General features: G+C 39.8%; 1 protein-coding gene and 1 long non-coding RNA gene across 4 annotated transcripts in view; one reads left to right on the top strand and one right to left on the bottom strand.

Annotated features, from left to right (window-relative positions):
• The window catches only part of LOC111604115 (apoptosis-stimulating of p53 protein 2), a 41,850-nt gene extending 22,485 nt beyond the window's left edge, over positions 1 to 19,365 (bottom strand). For 2 of the 3 annotated variants that reach the window (XM_023322023.2, XM_023322022.2), the window contains exon 1: positions 14 to 239. Coding sequence is in view for 1 of the 3 variants with exons in the window: in XM_023322024.2 (XP_023177792.2) it covers positions 4,777 to 4,809 (33 nt within the window). In the remaining 2 variants the exon portion in view is untranslated. Of the gene's footprint in view, positions 1 to 13; positions 240 to 4,776; positions 4,836 to 19,061 lie in introns of those variants that run through there. The other variant, XM_023322024.2, reaches the window with a different exon arrangement.
• LOC111604117 lies at positions 17,139 to 17,612 on the top strand. The gene is made up of 2 exons (XR_002751725.2): positions 17,139 to 17,435; positions 17,500 to 17,612. It is a non-coding gene; the product is annotated as an uncharacterized LOC111604117 (long non-coding RNA).
• Positions 19,366 to 20,380: the final 1,015 nt, after the last annotated feature.

Raw genomic sequence — 20,380 nt, 5'->3', positions numbered from 1 at the left:
AGCGCTTTATTACCGATTCACTGGCTTTTATCGCATTTTAATAACTCACAAAATGCGGCCACGAATTTCACGTCGCTTTTGCGTTTCCGTTACGTTAAACGTTGCGTTACGTTACGTTACGTGGCGCCGTTACGTCTGCGTGTTGCGTTGCGTTGCTTTACGCGTTGCGTCTGTCGTCGTCGCCAGGCAATGCACAACTGAAACCGAAACCGAAAGCGAATTAGCGGCAAAAAGCAGAAAACAGAACTGAACGCGTCGGCGACTGCTGCTGCTTTAAACGCTTTCACTCTGGCCCATTGGCTGCCATCCGAGCGACAGCCGACCACACATGCACCCGAGGCAGCGTAAGCCCGACTCGGGAACAGTCACAGACGAAGCCGAAGCCGAATAGACTGCAGCTGTTCCGCCAACACACGCAGCTGGCCTTAGAAGAACGAATGAGCGTGTGAGAGGGAAGGGGAAAGAGTAGAGGCGGTGGGGCTGGTCGGGTTAGTTCACTTGCTCACTTGCATTACACCAAATGCTAAGGATACGGCGCAAGGCACGGAAGTGCGTGCGCTAACAATACAGCACAGTGGTACAAAATGTTTGCTTTAGAGACAAATTGTTGAATGAATGAAGTGATTACAAATGGTTAAATAATGTGGCAACAAATTTATAAATCATTGCTTTTCAATGGCGAAATGTAATTTAAAAAGAAAATATTTTATTGTGTAATATTATTAATATCATTAATTATTTTAAATTATATTATTATATTTTCGAAGGTTTTTAGGTCTATGAACATATTCAAAAAATGGCATAAGCGTAGTCAAACTTTTATATGTTATATTCAAAAAAATTTAAATTGCAAAATTTATGAAAATGTGTATAAATTCAGTTAAAGCTAATTTTATATCTTTTTACAAGTGCTCGAACTACTGTTCAATGCATTTGCCGCAACAGCTTTGTCCTATTAATAAAAAATCAATTAAGTTTACTGTAGCATCACAGCTTTAGTTAAGTTATGCAAATTGCATAGCAAATAACTAACTTTCTTTCTTTCTTTCTTTTTTTTTTTAATTTAATATAAACTTAAAATGTTTTTACTTGAATGGGCCTACCACTGTGCGAGTGCCGTCTTTTAGTTCAGTTGCGCAAATTAGCCGCCTGCTCGGCCGTTTGTCATTTTTTGCGGCACAACTGCTAAGCTCTAGTTGCGCGTGTGTGTGTGACTGTGTACTATAAACTTCGCATGCAAGCGCCTGCTAGTGCCTTCTGCTGCCAGTTTGTTGCTGCAAATCATTGCCGACTTTTGTGCGCAAATATTTACGGCAAAGTCAAGCAACGACTGCTGAGTGGCAGCTGCTGCTGTTGCAGCTGCAGCTGCAACTGCTGCTGTTGCTGTTTACTGCTGCTGCGTGGGTGAGAAAGACAAAGGCATGCGTCCAACAGCAGCAGCAGCAGGGACAGCAACCTGTCACAGCGACAGGGCGCAACACAGAACACAATGCGACATTAGCTCTTCGCCGGGTCAGCACTGGCGTCCACTAACACACACATAGACACGCACACACATCCTCTATGCACACATGTGTCTGCCAACAGCTGAGCTACCCGCTACACCCTTGGCCTTCTAAACAAGAGACAAACTTATTCAGCGCACTTTATTTTTTTTTTGTTTTTTGATCCCCCTCAGCTTGGGGACTTGCTGCCAATGCCACGGGCTATGCTCCATGTGTGTGTGTGTTTGTTGTACATATGTCTTTTTGCAAATTAATTTATAAACACAATTGACATTGAGCGAAAATGTAAATATGCCGTTGAGAATGGCTGCCTTGCATTAAAATTTCAAGCGCTGCTCAGTCACATCTGCATGCCAGGCAATTGCTTTGCATATGTGTCTTTATGTGTGTGTGCGTGACCCCATAACTGTAACTGTAACTGTATCCGTTACTGTGTTGTGTATCTTAGGCTTGTGTGCGTGGTTATGTTTGTCTTTTTGGCCCTGCCTTGGCATTTATTTGGCCAAATAACAGAAATGGGAGCACTCAACCCAATGTTGCACTTAAGGAAATAAGCTACAACACAGCCCGCTCCACCTCTATAGTAAGGGGTCTAGCACTACTTGGGGGCGACAGCTGAAATGTCAAAACGGATTTTTCATTCACCTAACTGCAACACGTTGCGTATGCGTAACAAATGCCAAAACATTTGTCGACTAATTTGAAAGTTTTGCGAGACAGTTGGTCTGCAGCTGCAGCTGCTGCCCCATGTTGCATGAGTTGCAATTAGAGAGCTGTCAGAATATGGTATGGCCAAGGCCAAAGCATTAAGCTTACGTGTTCCATTGTCATTATGAAATTGTATATGTCTATGTCAAGCTCTTCACATATGCCTTCTTAATTAACCTGGGTGCTTGGGCTGAGCTACCTGTCTCTGCCTCCTTGCTGTCCTCCTCTTGCTGTCGTTGCCTCTTTAATTAATAACAAATTGAGTTTTTTTGGCCAAGAACTTTTAATTAATATAGTTTGAAACTAATTGAAGTGAAGCGTCAAGTTTTTATCTTAAATATTTTCACTTTGATTAGAGGCTGCCGATAGATACTCTTGATTAAATTGGTTGGCTGAGATTGAACAATTGCTTAAGCAGTTCAGAATTGTAAGAGCAGACTCAGTGAACATGAATAAATTTCATATTTATATTAAATACAATTTAAATATCTGCTGTATATTTCATGGCAGGATTGAGTATGTACTCACTACAGTATACAATCTTAGGAATAACTGACAGAAGAGATTAGATACAATTGAAGACTTCGAAACTATTAAATTTTTGTATTATTGTAGAGAATTATTTTATATTTAGAGAATTCTATAGAAATAATATTTATTTGAATATTTATAAATAAAAACGTATTACGATTAAGGCTTGCGAGCCGAACCTTAAGAAAAACATCTGAACACACAGCTTAGCTTAGAATGAATGAATCTGATAGACAAATCCTCCCCGAGCCAGAATCAAAGAACTTTTTGTAATGAAATATATGAAATACTAGCTAAATATCCATTTCCAGCAGTTGAAGAAATTTAAGCTTTAAAGAAAAAGAAGCATCGACTCGTCCTACAATGCACTCAGAATCATTTCTTAGACTTAAAATAAATTCAAGTTTTACACCAAAAAAATGTATAAAAATATTATTATATTATTATATTTCCATGTTTACATATCAGCCACTTTCCACAGCATCTGCTGCCAGAAATAAGTGTAATACACTGCACAAAAAGCCACTTCACATGCCCCATTACCAAATCGGTCGCTTGCAGCTCAAGCACCTCACTTGACTCCCCCAACGAACTCTGGCTGCGCGCAAAAGTATGCAGCAGATTTTTTATATTTTTATATACTTCAATATAAAATGTGAACGAAATCAATTTCATAATCCCAGAGCGCATTATATATATATTTTTTACTATATAGTGGCAGCGTTATGTTGCCAAAAATGGACTGCTAGCAAAACATAATCGTAAAATTTCACTGTAATCCCGCAAGCCAAAGGAATTTCGGTTTGGTAACTTTTGCTTACTGGCTAAACGGTTATTAAGTTTCGTATGTGTCGCTGCCCCAGTGCCGCCGCCTGCCGCCTGCCGCATGCCACATGCAACACACACACACAACAAAAACCACTGTAACAACAACAACAATGACAGGCAACTTTATTACTAAATACAGTCATATAAATTCGTATGTTTACACCACGAAACGTGACGCAGATGGAGGCACCGCTTGTTGTTGTCGTGTTGCTGCCTGTCCGAGTGAGGGACGGAATTGGGAATTGGGTTGGCTTGCTGTTGGGCATATCGCTTGTTTTGGCAGCCACAACAACAACAACCTGTCGTTGACTTTCAAACTGATTTGCAATTTTCTAAAAAGAACTTGTGCCTGGCAGAGCACGTCGAGCCGCAGCTGAAGAGCAGCTCGAGGATTAACATGCAGAGGCATGCAACACAAGTTCAGGTGTAAGTGTGTGTGTGTGTGTGTGAGTGCGGGTGGGTCTGGGGCTGTGCATTGCCTGTTCAGTTGCTGCTCATCATCATCAGCTAACCAAACCACAAAATATGCTGACTGCCACAAGTTGAGGCACATTTTTGTTTGGGCGCAGGCAAGCGGCTGTCTGTCTGTGTGTGTGTGTGTCAGTCTATATATCCATTGTGTATGTGCGTCCTTTTGTCTGTGTCGCGCTCGGCTTTGACCTTTTTCGTTAAGCAAAAATTGTAAAACTCATTTACATAACAATTACCCAAACGTTGCGAACCTTTGGCAAAAACTGACGGCCAAAACGCAAACAAACTGCGGCTTGGATAAGTTTTCAACTGGCAATCGGAGGCATGCCACCGCTCCTCCACCAGCTCTCTCTCTCTCTCCCTCTGCCTTTGTTGCTGTCATGTGCGTCACATGTTGCGTTTTGAAATTTTGTTTAACCCTTTTTTCGGCTTTGTGTTTGCACTAGAGACTGGCGCCACCTGGCGGCGTCATCGCACAATCGCATTCTATTTAGATTGATTTTCATATTGTAATACCCCACCCTCTCTCACTCTCTCACTCTCGCACATTGTGTCAGTTGCATTCTCTTAACTTTTCTTAACAACTGTCACGCCGCTTAATGTCCTTTGTCTCTTGTGGCATACCCCATTTTGAGCACTTCTGCCTGTCCACCCGCCCGTCCGTCCGTCTCCCTCTCTCTGTTTGCCTGTCTGTGGCACAATTTAGTTGATATATGAACTGCATGGCACTTACAATTTCATCCAAAGTGTTCGCCGGCTCCTTCATACCATGACGTTAGAGCTTCAGCCAATCTGCAAATGACAAAAAACCAAAAAAGAAATATATATGAATGGAAAGCTGAGTAAAAAGAGGGAATCAAGCAAAGCGCCAAATAAGCAAAAGCAATGCAAACACAAGTGCTCAAAAAGTAAAAAAAACAGTTTGATTGAAGCTTGTATACCCTAACTGCATGTGTCTCAAGCAGAGAGTTGTTTCTAAAGATTTTTATGTCTATAATTTAAAGTAAATAATAACTTACATTTTTTGTTTATGCTAAATAAATTTAAGCCTAACTTTTATTATTATTTTTAATTATTTAATTATATAAAAATAGTATTAAAATTTATTTGATTTGCCAATAATCATCATAAAATGTATTAATTAAAAGTTTATTCGCTAACTTTTTTAAATACATTTAAATTAAATTTTATATCGAATTTTATTTCATAAAAAAATTTTATTATAAAATTCTTTGATTTTTGTAAATATATATTTATATTATGTACCATATTTAAAGTCTCTACTGTTTTAGGTAAGCTGCACTCTCCTCGTTGCTAGTATGAAATTATCATATCTCAAGACAGAGTATAAGAGCCAAACAAACAAACAATCATTAGATATAAGAGACGCTTGGCAGCACAGGTTTCACTGTATGTGTGAGTATGTATGGGTATATTTGCTTTGCAAATATATTTAACAAGGCCACACAATTTAAATTTGTATTTCCATTCGGTCCGCTTGCTATTGTGTTTTTCTTTGCCACTGTGTAAGTGTGTGTGTGACTGCTAACAAAGCAAAAAACCGCATGCCCACACACACAGTCACACACATAGCCAGAGAGACACTAACACATGTGGTCTAACCGCCTTATCAATTTCAAGCACTTGCCGCATTAAAAAAATATATATTAAAATATATATAGATATATATATATCATATATATATACTTTATATACATATATAGATATATATATTTCATTCGTTTTGTGTTTCCATATGCCAAACCCTACTCTGCTCTCGCTCTCTCTCTCACTCTCTCACAATCAGTGCCCTTCGCTCTATCTCTTTATTTCACTTATTTAGTTGAAACCAAAAGGAAAGAGAGCAAAAAAATTGCTTATTAAAATGTTTGCCCAAGTCCTTCGTCATTTGCATTTCACTTACAGTCTTTGCGCCGCAGTCCTAGCCCCAGCTTCACCCAACCCCCAGCCGACTTCCCTTTGCCCTCCCTCACACGCACAAGCCAAACCCTGCTGGTGCTACGCCTAGACAAGGTTTATTTTTTTAAATTGATTGCCACATAAATTTCATGTAATCTAATAAAATTTGAATTGTCGTTGTCGTAAATGTCACACACACAAGCACACACATACACACACACTCACACACACTTTTACACACATTGCCTCTTACGATTCCTGGCACAATTGCAAGTCCAGGATGCTTGTCATGAGGCACATACACCCATCACTGAGTCGACTGACTCGAGTGTCTAAGTGACTGCCAAGCACATGCCCACGCCCCTCATCCGCTGGCCGCCTATTGAAAATGCTGATGAAGTTTCAACTTTGAACGAGCGATAAGCTAATCAAATTAATTCAAGTTAAAACTTGGCAAGCGAATTTGCAACAAATTAATGTTATTTCATGGCTTCTTAAACTTGACACTGCGGTCGTCGTGCCACAGCAGTAGCTTCCACTGCTCTCTCTCTCTTCCTCTCCCCCTCTCTCTTTCTCTCTCTGTTTGCCCCTTGCCTTAACATAACAGCTCGCAGCAGTTCAAAGTAATTCATTTCTGATTGGAAGTTTCCTGTCAGCATTTATCTACTTCTTTTTTCTCTATGCTCTTACAACGGTTCAGCATCATTTCATAAAGCGGTTTGTGATTGTAAAAGTGACTGATGATATCGTTACATATATATATATGAATGTGTATATATATAACTTTCTATAACTTAATGTCTCTGCCTACTCTCAGCATCAATGCTAACACGAGTCATAGATAACCATATAGATCTATAAACGATTATATATTTGCATAATTATATTTTATCTCTCAATTACATTCCTAAGAGTATTTCGACTTCACCTTCGCAAACTTGCCAAACTTCTATTTCTTCTCTATATTTTTTGTCTGCTTGTAAGCTGAGTAAAAAGTTTGCTGCATGGCTTAAAGTGCGGCTAGCTTGCCAGTCCATATGTGTGTGCGTGTGTTTTAGATTTTTCAAGTCTGTGCATTTATAGCTTTATACACTCGTGAGGCATATGTGAGAAGTGCTGCCAAGCAACTAAACAATAAAGTTGAAAATTCACTTGAGACTCGCAAGGAAATTGGCTGCTGTTGCTGCTGCTGCTCTCCGGCGCTCCCCCCTGGGGAATTTCTGATCAACAACAACAGCAATCAGCAACAAGAATCAACAACAACAACAACAATAAACGAGAGTTTGACAAAGTAGATCAATGTGGATTTTGTTATATCAAAGATTCGCATGCAAATTGTGCGGCCGCCCGCATTTTTTCTTGCCTTTGGAGTACATTTTTCTGCTCGTTTATTGGCAAAAAGTTTTTCTTCTTGGCCAAATACTTTTGCTTTAGGGCCACTTTTAATGGGCCCCAAACAACTTAATCAACTCAATAAGCCCCATAAGGCACACGACCAGACAGACAGACAGACGCAGGCAACTTTCCGTTGGCCCACATGACGTATGCGCAATATTTCGTTTGCCTTCTGCTTTGGCTCGCAGCGCATTCAGAACTGAGTTGAATATGAAAACATTTCGCACGTCGCTTATCTCAACGCCCTCTGCTCAATGCAATTCAAAAATGCATAAAAATAAAGAGAAAATATAAAAAAGAGGAAGAAGAAGCAGAAAAAAACAAATAGCAACTGCCGCAATGCCAAACGTGTCAAATGCATAAAAATCTAAATTTACAAAAAACTGCAAAACTGAAAAACTGTGAAGAACAAAAAAAAGATAGAAATAAAAAGAATAGTCGAACGCAGTCATAGACTGCATAATACTCTGTTTGAAATGAAACTTAAAACTATCTCTGCAAGATTTTCTTATATAAATTATGAAAGGAATTTGAACTGAGCAACTGATGCTTTTAGAGAAGATAAGCAGTTGTCCAGGATTTGTTATATTTTTATGTTTATTTTTACTAATCAGCAAATTTGTATACCTATTTCGATGCTATCACCAGCAGACTTCACCATCCACAGCTCATTTGTCATTTACCTCTCGCTTAGGTCTAACCATTTGAGAATTTTATGGTTGCAGCTACGATTTATGTTTTATAATAAGTCGAAGAAACAGTATGTATCAAAGTCCACTGCGAAGCCTATACACCCCACTTCAAGCTAACCAAGCAGAGTTTCTGAAAGAAAAGAAACGATTTGTTTTGTTTTTTTTTTATGTGTAGGAATCAAGCGATGCACATGCAAAATTTTGCATACACAAAAATAATTCGCATAACGAAAACTGAGCTACAACAGAAAATTGCAATGAAGAAGCAAGAAAAGTTCATTGGGAGCAACAGAGAGGGTAAGAGAGAGAGAGAGAGAGAGAGAGAGAGAGAGACAGAGAGAGAGAGAGAGACAGAAACAAACTGAGGCACACAGAGATAACATTTCATAGAGCCAGTAGATCCTTTATAGTCGAAGTCATAGAAATTGGAATAGCACTAACAGATGCTCGCAATGCATTTGAACTGATATAAAACCACATTTAACGTTGCACATGAGAGTCTATGGAAAGACAATAACAACAACAGCGACAAGCAACAACAACAACAAATAGTTACCGCAAAATTGTTATTGTTTCAAAGCATTTGTTGCTTTTAGCTTTTGAACATTATACAGATAGATAATATGCTGCGTTAGCCAACTGTTTATTATTGCATTATTAAGCGGTTTTTTGTTTGGGGTGCAGAGAGTGAGAGGGAGGGGGAGGGCTAGTGGGTTGGTTGGTGGTTTTCAGCCAGCCAATTGCACAAATTCAGCATATCAAATTGCATTTCCGCTCAAAAGTTGCGCCCGACTTAACCAAAAGCACAATTGAATAAATTTTTAATAAGCATAAATATTTCAAATCAAATATTTCAAATTCAATTTGATAACAAAAACAGAGCAAAGCAATGGCAAGTCACGGGGTATGCTAGACTGTAAGGTAAGGTCAAGTAAAGGGCAACAAAAATGGTTTTTTTGTTAACAAAATTTACATTCATTTTTAAATTTAAAAAATTTTTTTTTTTTTTAAATTTGATCTAATTGCAATACAAAAAAATATACCCTGTGCGCGTGCATTGATATGGGGTATTATAATTTGCGCTTGTGGCTGTTTAGAATCGTTTCACAGACAGGCAGGTGAGGGCTGAGCAGATGGGGGTGTGACATAGGCCACAAATTTGTGTGCATTTTGGTTGTTTGCATTTTGGCACATGCCAGCGGCCCCAAATGTGCGTGTGGGTGTAGTTGTAGGTGTGCGTGTGGTGTGCGTCAGCAACAGCAACAACAGCTAACATGAGCGTGAATATCAGCACCTGCAGCTGCAACATGATTGTGGCAGCAACAAACTAATTAAAATAGCTGCGGTAACAAGGAATACTTCACACTCTCTCCCTCTCTCTATATAACCTCACACTACTGTTTCATAACAAGCAGACTTAGTGGTATATATACAAATATATATATACAATATTTAATGACAAATTCCGTTGCAAAATGATCAACGACGCTGCACTTGCAGATACATTTAATGGCTGCAGATACTACTGCATCTGCAGCTGTATATAAAGTTACGTCTGCAGTCATATGTGTGTGTATGTGTGTTTGTGCCTGGCAAAGACAGTAGACATGCACACGGTTCAGCAAACAACAATTGGCATTGTTGTCTGTGGCAAAAGGTAGACAAACGAGATACACTCCTACAGCAATAGCTATGGGGTTAACTCTAGAGGAGGGCAGGTGGGACAGTGTAGCTGTTCTGTGGACCATCTCAATTATTTGCGTGTTAAGCATGTGCGGTTAACACAGCAAATGCGCACTTGACAATGGGGGCTTAAGACAGCAAAGCTTAACATAGTGAATATCAGAAACAGAAACAGAAACAGATACAGATACAAAGATACAAAGATACAAAGATGTTGCTTAAGATATAGATACAGATACAGACACAGACACATATGCAGAGCTTATTATGCACTTAGAGAAATATGTTACGTTAATTGTCGTATGCAAACTGTGAGCTTAAAGTATTTTTATAAGGAATATTTCAGATCTTAGATCTTTAGAAAAGGTTTCGAAAGAGTAAAGAATAAACATGAGAATCAAAAAAATTGTAATTAATTTTAATAAATTTATAAAGCTACAAACTCCATTTTCGCTATATTTCTACAGTTATTAGCTGACTTTTTCTTTAAATGTTTAGCTGGCAGCAGCCGCATAATTAGATTCATCGAACTCTGGGCAGGCGGCCAACTGATTTGTTTGTAGCACACGCTAACAATGCGCCCCCCTCTGTGACCGCTGTCTCATTAGAGACACCAAGAGAAAGAGGGAGCGAGAGAGAAGGGCGCATTCCTGGCGAGTGCCGCAAATTATGGCGGCTGAATGAGTTGTTTCCGTACCAGAAAGCAAGGCGTAGCGAAGTGGAGCTGCTGTTTTCTTAGAGCTGCGCGCCATAAATCAATAGACTCACTGACAGCTTTGTCAATGAATGCAGAACAGAGAATGAGCGAGCGCTGAAGCGGACACACAGACAGCTAGAGCTGGGAGCGCAGGCAGGCAGGCAGTCATAAGGCGGCTATGCCACATCACGTATACGCCGCATTGCCCGCCGATACGCTTCAATTGCGAGCCGCCTTTTTGGAGGTCATCAATAAGTGGCTGCGACCCTTAGAGAATTTGTTGTTGCATTAGCTGATGCTGCTGCTATTGCTGTCAAAATGAAAAGCATTTTCCGCGCTGCCACTTTCCGTTATATTCCCACAAAGAATTGTATATATATATATATATATATATATGTGTGTATGTGCGCGCGTGGGTGGCAATTTGTACAAATTACTTAAGCTTCGATTTGCTTTATTAAAAGCAAATGCGAATGAACAGAAAAATAGCTAACACTTAAGAAAATAAGTAAGAATTTGCTGCTCGGTTGCGCATGACTAGAAAATACCTTATGTGTTAAGCCGAGATCCATTGTTTGGCATATGAATGTGGCAAACACACAGATATATATATATATATATATATATATATATATATATATATATATATATATATATATATATATATATATACACTATAACTCAAAGCTTAACGATAGGCAAGCCATACAAAAAGGAAATTATTTCCATTTTATGTAGACTTCACATATTGTAAAACAACAATTTCTAGATCTAAAAATTATGTGCATTACGATAAACATTTATTTTAAATTGTATAAACTTCAACAATTTCTACACTTTATTCAAGTTTCTCCTAGATACAAAGTTGCTCGTAATATCATTAAAAAAATCAATACAAATTTCTAACATTCAATAGCTGCTTCAGACATTTAATTAAGGCAGTCACATATACTTTCTACTAACTTTTAATGAGTACAGGGTATTTTTGAAAACAATGTGCCACGTCCCCGCAAATCCGTGCTCAGCAATTGTCAGTGGCTCATCATTCAGCTAAGCATTTTTGTGCGGGTGGAGAAATAAAAACATTTTCAATTTAATTAAATAGAAAACAAAACACGAAAAAACGCTTTCATTGTTTTGCGCTTTGGGTTTTGGCCAGCCTCCTGCCCTAGTTAGTCTATGCCTCCAACCACCCCTACCCTTACCCTTACTCCACCCCACCAGCAACACTCATCATCATCGTCGTTGTCTACACGAATTGTTAGCTTAGCCAACAAAATTTTGTTGGCCATGTTCAAATAATAATGCAAATTGTTTTGCAAATGAAATTATATAATGAATTTGGCTCGGTCAAAGTTTTTTGATAAGTTAAGGGCAGAGAGAGAGAGAGTGAGAGAGAGTGCGAGAGGCAACAATAGATAAGCATCCAGCACCGAAGCTGTGGCGTTTTTATCAATTAATGATAAAAGCCCCCTAAAAACCCCGATAAAAACTCTTTCTCAGCATATTTCATGAAGTTGCGAAGCCAACGAGCGATTGCAGTCATCAAAATTATGAAAATTAAATTATATTTTAGCTAATTAATGAAGATGGGGCAAGTATTGCAGTCAAAGAGCGTTAAAGCAGATGTTAAGCCAGTGATTGCGTCGAAAACTGATTGCGAATTATAATTTGTAAAAGCAGAAAGAGGAAGCAGTTGACATAAATAAATGAAATGAGCTCTTCAAATTAAGTGTTTTCATTTGCAGTTAAGTATTATTGTTGGAGAGGCTTATGGATACGCTGTCAAGTTGAGCCCTTAGCGGGTATGCGCAACTGGGATACTTTAAGATGGGGAATTTTATTCAAACTGATTCGAATTCTAAGCCGATAATACAAAGCTTAGACTTAAATTTCAAATCAGTTTCATGTTCTTTTTTTTCTAAGGAAAACGTGTAGTTTCATTTGGTTTTGTGCAGTGCAGCGCAACTATTTTCATGAACACAACTGTATATATATATATGCATATATCATTATCATATATATATAGTATCCTCTGCCAGCTCGCATTCACATCTACATAAAACATTCCAATTTTTTTCTGTCCCATTTCAAATGTTTTGCTCCGTCAAGTATCAGCGATAAATAACGCGCTTTCAGCTCTGCCAGCGACAACCCTCAGAGTGTGTATGGCAACCCTACGCTACCCTACTCAAGGCAATCTAGTAAATTATCATTTTGCGGTTGCGTTTTTGTCACAAACATGGCTAATGCGCCGCATAAACTATATCTCTGTAGTTGGCCAGTTGGCAATGGCTATCACGCGACTCGCCCCCTTTTCTCTCGCCCTCCTGCTCCCCTGTTGCTGCTTTACAGTTCCATTAGCAGGCAGTAAAATATGTAAATGCTGGCAAATAAATCGCAGACGACAATTTGACAAGTTGGGCAGCAGCCGCAGCCGCAGCCACAGCAGCAGCAGCAGCAACAGCAACGTAAAGCTAAAAGAGCGCGACATTCGCTTAATGCGAAAAGGTAAGAGCCAAATCCATCAGCGAATACCCCCTCTCTCTCACTCTCACTCTCACTCTCACTCTCTCTTTCCTTATCCCTCTCCCCTTCGAATGATGAGTTGCGTTTACACACATAAATACGCAATTCGCTTAAGTACTCGACGCTGCTGCGTTTCGTTTTCGTTTTCGATTTTCGCGGTCGCCGCTCATAGTGTTGTTGTTGTTGTTGTTGCTCTTCCGCCACAGACAGACCACGCCCCTACGCTCCTCATACACGCACGTACCCACCTCACCTCACATCAGCAGCTGCGCCCACATTTGCAATTCAATGTGGAGCCTCCTCACACATACACAACAATGGCAACAATAATGCGAATTGATGAAGCGTGAAGGATTTCAGGCAATTGCCGGTTCAGAATTGCGTTGCATATTCGTATATCGCACACACACACACACACACTCATATTTGGTGTAGCAGGAAGAGCTTTTTAGGCCGGAGATATATAAGCATTATCATAGGTCGTAACTGTCGCAGGTAAATTGCAGGTCAAATGTGAATTTCGCCTAAGTAGGAAGAAGCGAAGGAATGAGCGGGGTGAGCCTTTTGGGTCAGAAGTGCGGCAACTGTGTAATTTTAATTGTAAATTGCAATTAAATTAATGCTGACATTGATTTCGAATCTACTAAAGATTATGCAGCTCAAGCTGCGCATATGATGGCCTAGCAATCACCCTGTATTTAGTCAACTTAACCATGCTGGAAGGAAAGGTCAGAAAAAGAAGGCGAACGTAAAAGGCAGAGAGAAACCCTGATCTGGCGCACTAATTGTGGAACTCAATTACGGAGGACAACTGCAGTCGGAGTCGAGATCTTCGATCTTCATTATCTTACATTATTGTCAGAGGCTCTGCGTAAAGAGATTATGCTCAAGTCAGGCAATAGCAGCTGATCAAATGACCATGGCGGGATCACAGAAATGGCCAAGTTTAAACTATCGCAAAATTACGATATCATGCAGGTTATTCTACACTTCTTCATTTCTTTTATAGGGTAAATAAGACAGGCATATTAACAATTTATAAAAAAGCTTTTTGCAGAATTAAAACAATTGCAATTAAATATTATGTTGAAATGATTTTATCTAAAGGACAACATTGCACAGTACAGCACTCGAAAACATATCTATGGTGACTTAGCCTGATGTACTTATAGATACTTATAGATAGACCAAAGCACTGTTAAACATTTTAATAAAAAATAATAGCATATTAATAAAAAACGTTTAAAGCTATTGTAATTAATTATATTATATTTATTCACTGATCAAAATTTCGAATTGAAATGTTTTTTTGATTTAAGAGGAAATTTCAACTGACTTTATAAATAATCCAAGCTAATTCATTTCCTGTGTTCCCATTTCATTTCCAACTGTTTCAAAGCTCAACAATTATTCTTTTTGTGTCCAACGGAATTTTTGGAATTAGAGTAAAACCTGCAATGTTTTCATACCAATCGAGCTGATGAATATATTGATTTTTAATCGAATCAAGAGGCTACAAAAATGCATATCTAAGTTTTTGAAAAAGAAAAAAGTGAAACGAGGTCAAAGAGTTTTCCAATTGCCGAGTTACAGTTACAAATTCGTTAGATTTAGGGTTGCAAAATGCCAAAAAAAAATGGAGATAAAAAACATATAAATAAAAGATAAATAAAAGACAGTATTGTGAAAGGAAAATGGGAGGAAAAAATAAAAATCAAATTCGTATGCAGCAGAGAGAAAACTAAAATTGCGCTGTCAGGGAAAATGAAAATAAATTCCTAAAGCATTTTAAATATTTTACGCGGAGGCTGCATGCATGCGCGTGTGTGGAGGCGTGGCATAAAGCCAAACTCTTTTGTCGCACAACAAAACTTTGATTCTCGCTATGCGGCAAATGGAGCGAACAGATGATCTAAAAATTTGCATAACTGTGCGTGTGTATGTGTGTGTGTTTCTCTGTGTTGCCAAATAAACATATCTTTGGTGGCCCGTTTAAGCAGTTGGCAGGCATATAAATATCTGCAAAGCGCATTTAAGCCGTCTCGCACAAAATAATATAAATAAATAAACACAAAAACCAAAAAAAAGCCAAGAACTGGGCCAAGCACTGAAATTGGGGCGAGCTTTTAAAGGTGGCATGCCTGGGGGCGTGGCTGCAACATAATAATAATAAATATTCAGTTCAGTTTCAGATTCAGTTTTAGTCGACTTTTCTCTTCCTTTATTGTCTTCTTCTTTTTTGCGGAGTGCATGAATGAAGCTGCGATATGAATGAAACTGAATATGAAAACTCGAACAGCCACACACCCACACATCCACACACCTACACATCCACACACACACCATGCACTCCCTGTGTGCGGGTGTAAGCTGCTCGGCAAGTAAGTAAACCAAATGCGAATATGAACAGGGATTTGCATTCATAAAATATATCGCCGTTAAGGCAGATGCCCCCAAGCCATGCCACGCCCCGTTGCTGCCCACAGGTATGCGTTTGTGTGTGTCACTTTCACTTTGTCTGTGTGTGTATGTGTGTTATTTGAATTATGCAAATCGCTAGCATGAAAAACAAATATTAAACTTTTCATAAAAGATTCAAAAATTAAATAAAATTTTACAAAAGACATAAAAACCAAACGGTTGCGTGGCCTCTCTCTATGTCTATCTCCCTCACTCGCTGTTACCCTCTCTTTCATTGTACGTGTGTATGGGCGTGGCAGCAGAAGAGCCAAATATCCTGCTTTTGGCAGCCGCATATAATATTTATATGGCAGGCCGCCTCGCATAATGATTGTACTTACACATGTAAGTACAGGGTAGCCTCTAACTAACCTCCAAGCACGCCCAGCCAGCCACACGCCTCTGGTGACTTCTGTTACCCTGCCTCCTGCCCTTGCCCGTCCTCTGCAAACGGCACATATGGAAAAAGTTGGCAACTCGCTCGCCAAATAAGCAAAATAAATAAACCAAAAACAAAGAGGAAGTTTGAAATGCTCAGCGCGGACAGACAGAAGAAGAAGACTAAGGGATACCCTATAAACTGATTTAAGCTAGACAAAACAGATACAGATACAAATACAGATACTGATACAGATACAGATACAGATACAGATACAGATACAGATACAGATACAGATACAGATACAGATACAGATACAGATACAGATACAGATACAGATACAGATACAGATACAGATACAGATACAGATACAGATACAGATACAGATACATTTACAGATAAAGATACAGATACATATGCCGATACAGATGGGGTATAATCTTATCACACATTCTCTTATAGCAATCAATCTACCCCACTGTGCACACATTCAATGCGTACAGGATATAAAAAACTTATTCTTTTCTGTTGGCACGCGGACAATTGTAACGCTCGGGATTTGGGGTATTGGTGGGCGGTACGGGGGCTCGATTGGGGTGCGTCACATGCCCTCAACACGAACATAAAGTTCGCATTCCCGCTGCGCGCAACTAGTTGTGGCATGTGTTTTATTTCCTTCGTTTTTTCACTTCATACAATATAGACTCAGCCCAAAAACCAAGCGTCGAATTCCTTTCGTGCGTTAAATAAAATCTCGCACGCTTCGTTTGAACGGACGCCAGACAGACGGACGGCAGATACCTCAACCAGCTAGCACACGCACACCAGCACACTCACAGACACACATACACAGTGAGTACACTCTCTCGGAAGTCGAGGTAAAAAAGAAAAACAAATTAAAAAGGACTGTCAACTGTCTGGTATTTTCAGCTTCTTCTTTTTTCCACTTTATTTTTTTCGCTACCAACTTTCAAAATTCAAATTGTGGGCGTTGTGTACGTGCCACGCCTTGATGTGCGGTTGACTTTTAGTTTTTCCAGCCACAATTTCAGTTTCATTTGACCGAAACAAAAAAGAAGAAAACTTTGTTTATAGTTAGCTCTCATTATAATTCACAGCATGTGCTTTTATATTAAATTCTTTTTTGGCTTTTACCTTGATTTTTTATGGAACCAATTTTCAATTGAGTCTGCGAAAAAGCAAGTCAAAAGCCTAAAAAAGAGAAAAGCTTGGGGCACAAAAAGTTTGGGCGAAATTGAAGTAATTAGGCTTAATTAAGCTGTCAAAGACTTGAAAAACTTGTCAAAAAATATTTGAAAAATATTTAGGTTTAACTTTTACTCAAGAACTCGCTCCAGTTGCATATATTTCTATATACAAAAGAATATGTATTGTTTTACAAAGTTTCTATTTACTGTGCAAAGCAATAAAGCTTAAAATTCAAATTTCACACGAAAAAAGAGAAGAGGAGTAAAATTTCGCATGTAGATCAACTGTTAAAAATGAATCAAAAGAAATGTTAATGAGAGATGGGACAAGCGAAATACACCGGATATTCCAATGTCTTTCCCTCTCTCTTTCTCCCTAACTCTGTAAACTTCAGCAGTCGAAAAAAAAGACTGGAAGTTCATTAAACCGTAAGTCAAAAGCTGTGACGTCATAAACATTAACTGATTCTCACGGCTGCAACGGCTGCTTCAGCCAACCAGCCCAACTCAAACGGAGCGTGATGAATGTTTGGGCAACAACAGTGTTACTGACCTCACATTACATGCAGCGAAAAAAAAACAACTAAAAACGTGCAGGTTCATCAATTTTTTTGTTTTATTTTGGGTGGAAATGAATTTGAACGAAATGAAAAAATACAGTGCAGCAAGACGATAGAGGGGGGTGCGAGCAGGATGGCAGCAGATACACGCTGACTTCCAATCAAGTTGTGCTTAAAGTTTGGACGACGCTTCACTTTTCGCACTTTTCGTTTTCGTTGTGACGCCGACTGCGCGGCCCATGCGCTGGAATTTCTAAAAGCAACAACGCCAAAGTGAACAAAAAACGAGCTGTTCATGAATATGTGTGTGTGTTTTGGGCTTGACATTCCTGTTGCCAGGGCAACGTCAACGGCGCCGTCAACGTCGACGCTCTAATTGGAATGTAGCGTTGGCGCAACGTCGTCGTCGTCGTCACAGGCGCAGCCGCAGCAGCCGCACGACATAAGAAGAAAAACAAAAACTGGCCATGTAGCTTTTTAAAGCTCTGATTGTTGTTGTAGTTGTTGGTGTTGTGGTTGCTCAAAGCGTGGCTTGGAACATGTTTTTGAGCGCTGCTGCGTCGCAGTCGACCGTAGAAGCTGCGTGCGTGCGTTGCGTATGCTTGTACGTGTGTACGTGTGTTTGTATTTGAAATTGTATTTGTTTGTGTGGGTTTTGGGGATGCTTTTGTGGATTGTGGAAGCCAAACCGGAATGTGGCTCATTCAGTGAAAAGACGCTGCCGCCGACGCCGACGCTGGCGACGAAAGCGGAGCCTTAGTCGCTGTTGCTGTAACATGAAGCCACTGGCCGGCAATCTATGCAGCAGCAGAGACGTCGGCAGAGAACTGTAGCTGCTTTGTTGTTGTTGCTTGTTTTTCTGGTTTGGCATTCGCGCTCAATTGCGCCAGATTTGCGTTTTTCTTGTTGCTGTTGTGTGGCTGATCGCAGCGACTGCGCCACGCTTCATTTCTTGCGCTATTGAGGCTTGGCTTCCACTCTTGGAAGCTGTATAGCTGTGTAGTTGAAGCAGCCCAAAAATATATTTTTTTTGTTGTACAGTTGCAGCGCCAATTGGCGACATGCGCATCGACTTGTTGTTGTAGTAGTTGCCCACTGCAGCAATCGCAACAAAAATTCACACACAAATGTAAGTGGAAGGGGGAGTAGAAGAGATGCAGAGAGAGGGAGATGGGCAAATTATGGCGATGGCGTGCGGAAAGAGAATCACGTTTATACCGTTTTGTAAACTGATTTTTTTCTTCTATGCTTGCCTGCCTGGCTGTCTGTTGCTGGTGCTTCTACCTACTTCGCTTCTTGTTTTTTTCCTTCTTTCTTTTTTCAAGTGCAATTTCATTGTAGTTGTTTCCAGGCATTTCTTTCACACACACACACACATAGACAGACAGCGACGGGCCACGCTCATTAAATATTTTCGCTGTCGAATTTTTGTATTTGTGTGCGTGTGCGCGTGTGTGTGTGTTGCTATCAAGTGCGACGCTCAACTTTTGCTTACCTTGTCTGCACCTTGCGCTGCGCTTGTGGGCTCCGTTTCTGCTGCTGCCGCTGCGACTGTTGTATTTTGTTGCTTTTATTATTTTTGTTGCACTTTTTCACTTATGCTTTATCACGCAGCTATTTGCATTCTTTTGCTCACTTTTTGCTTTTGTAATTAATTGAATATTTATATACACTCACACACACATACACATACTCGCGCGCGCTGCCTCACACTTATATAGAGTGAATGAGAGAGAGATGGAGACAGGCAATTGCGACAGTTTGTTCTACGCTGGTGAAAACACGTCCGCAAACAGGTAAATACGCTGAACAACTGACGCTCGCCTCGTCTCAATATCAATTCCATTCAGCATTGGCTTGACTTTACGGCCGCGCTCTCGCTGCCGCTCCCGCTCTCTTTGAACTCCAGCTTCAGTCATCGTGTCGCCTCTGTCGCTGTTAGGCAACGCGTCTCGCTTGCACTTGCTCAACTCATGCCCAGAGCGGCGATCGTCAAAAGTTCGTTACAGCGAGACAACTTTTGAATTTTACCTGTGACGCGCGTCGCACTGCTTGCAAAAGAGCGTAAGTCGCGAACGTCGCTCTCACAAGTGCTCTCTCTGTTTCTCTCTCTGGTTGCTGTTGCCCCTCGTTGCCTGCTGTGCGCTCTTGTCTACCTGTCGTTATCTTGCCGTGGCTTTGAGTGCCTGGAAATTAACTGAGTGCTCTCTGGCAAATATGAGCGAGTGTGTGTGGGTGTACGTTGTTTGTGTATGTTGAGTACACAACTGTAGTTATGCCAACCGCATTTGCATATTCTGTTATTTAACATAAAGACTGCCAAATAACATTAAAGCTAGGTTTCTATGCCTACAATGCTGTTAAGTAAGGTCTTATATATATAGCTTAATTATATATTTACAATTTAATGGATCAGTTATATATATAACTAATCTAATCCATTAAGTTTAAACTCAAGCTAAAATTGTTTTATTTTATACGCTTTCAAGATTTTAAATTTCAACGGACATTTCACAAATCAGCAGTTTCCATGCAGATCTGCTAGGTGGCGTCAGCTGCTTAGCAAAGTTACGCACCATTTGCTACCGAATTTCACATACCTCCTTCAATGTTAATATATCCAACACCAATAGTTTCAAGCATTCATGCTAGGTGGAACGTTTACATTTTCATAATCATTAATCGACAACCAAAGCCAATGGATGGCGTGCGCTGCTTAGCAAAGTTACAAGCCATTTAATATTTAAGAGCAATTGTGCTATGCTTACATTTGCTGCTCCAGTGACACAAGTTTTGGATGCACTGCCGCTGATA

The sequence above is a fragment of the Drosophila hydei genome, unplaced genomic scaffold (assembly GCF_003285905.1).
Source record: "Drosophila hydei strain 15085-1641.00,03,60 unplaced genomic scaffold, DhydRS2 tig00008134-arrow-pilon, whole genome shotgun sequence".
Taxonomy (NCBI): domain Eukaryota; kingdom Metazoa; phylum Arthropoda; class Insecta; order Diptera; family Drosophilidae; genus Drosophila; species Drosophila hydei.
This window is presented reverse-complemented; position numbering and strand designations above follow the sequence as displayed.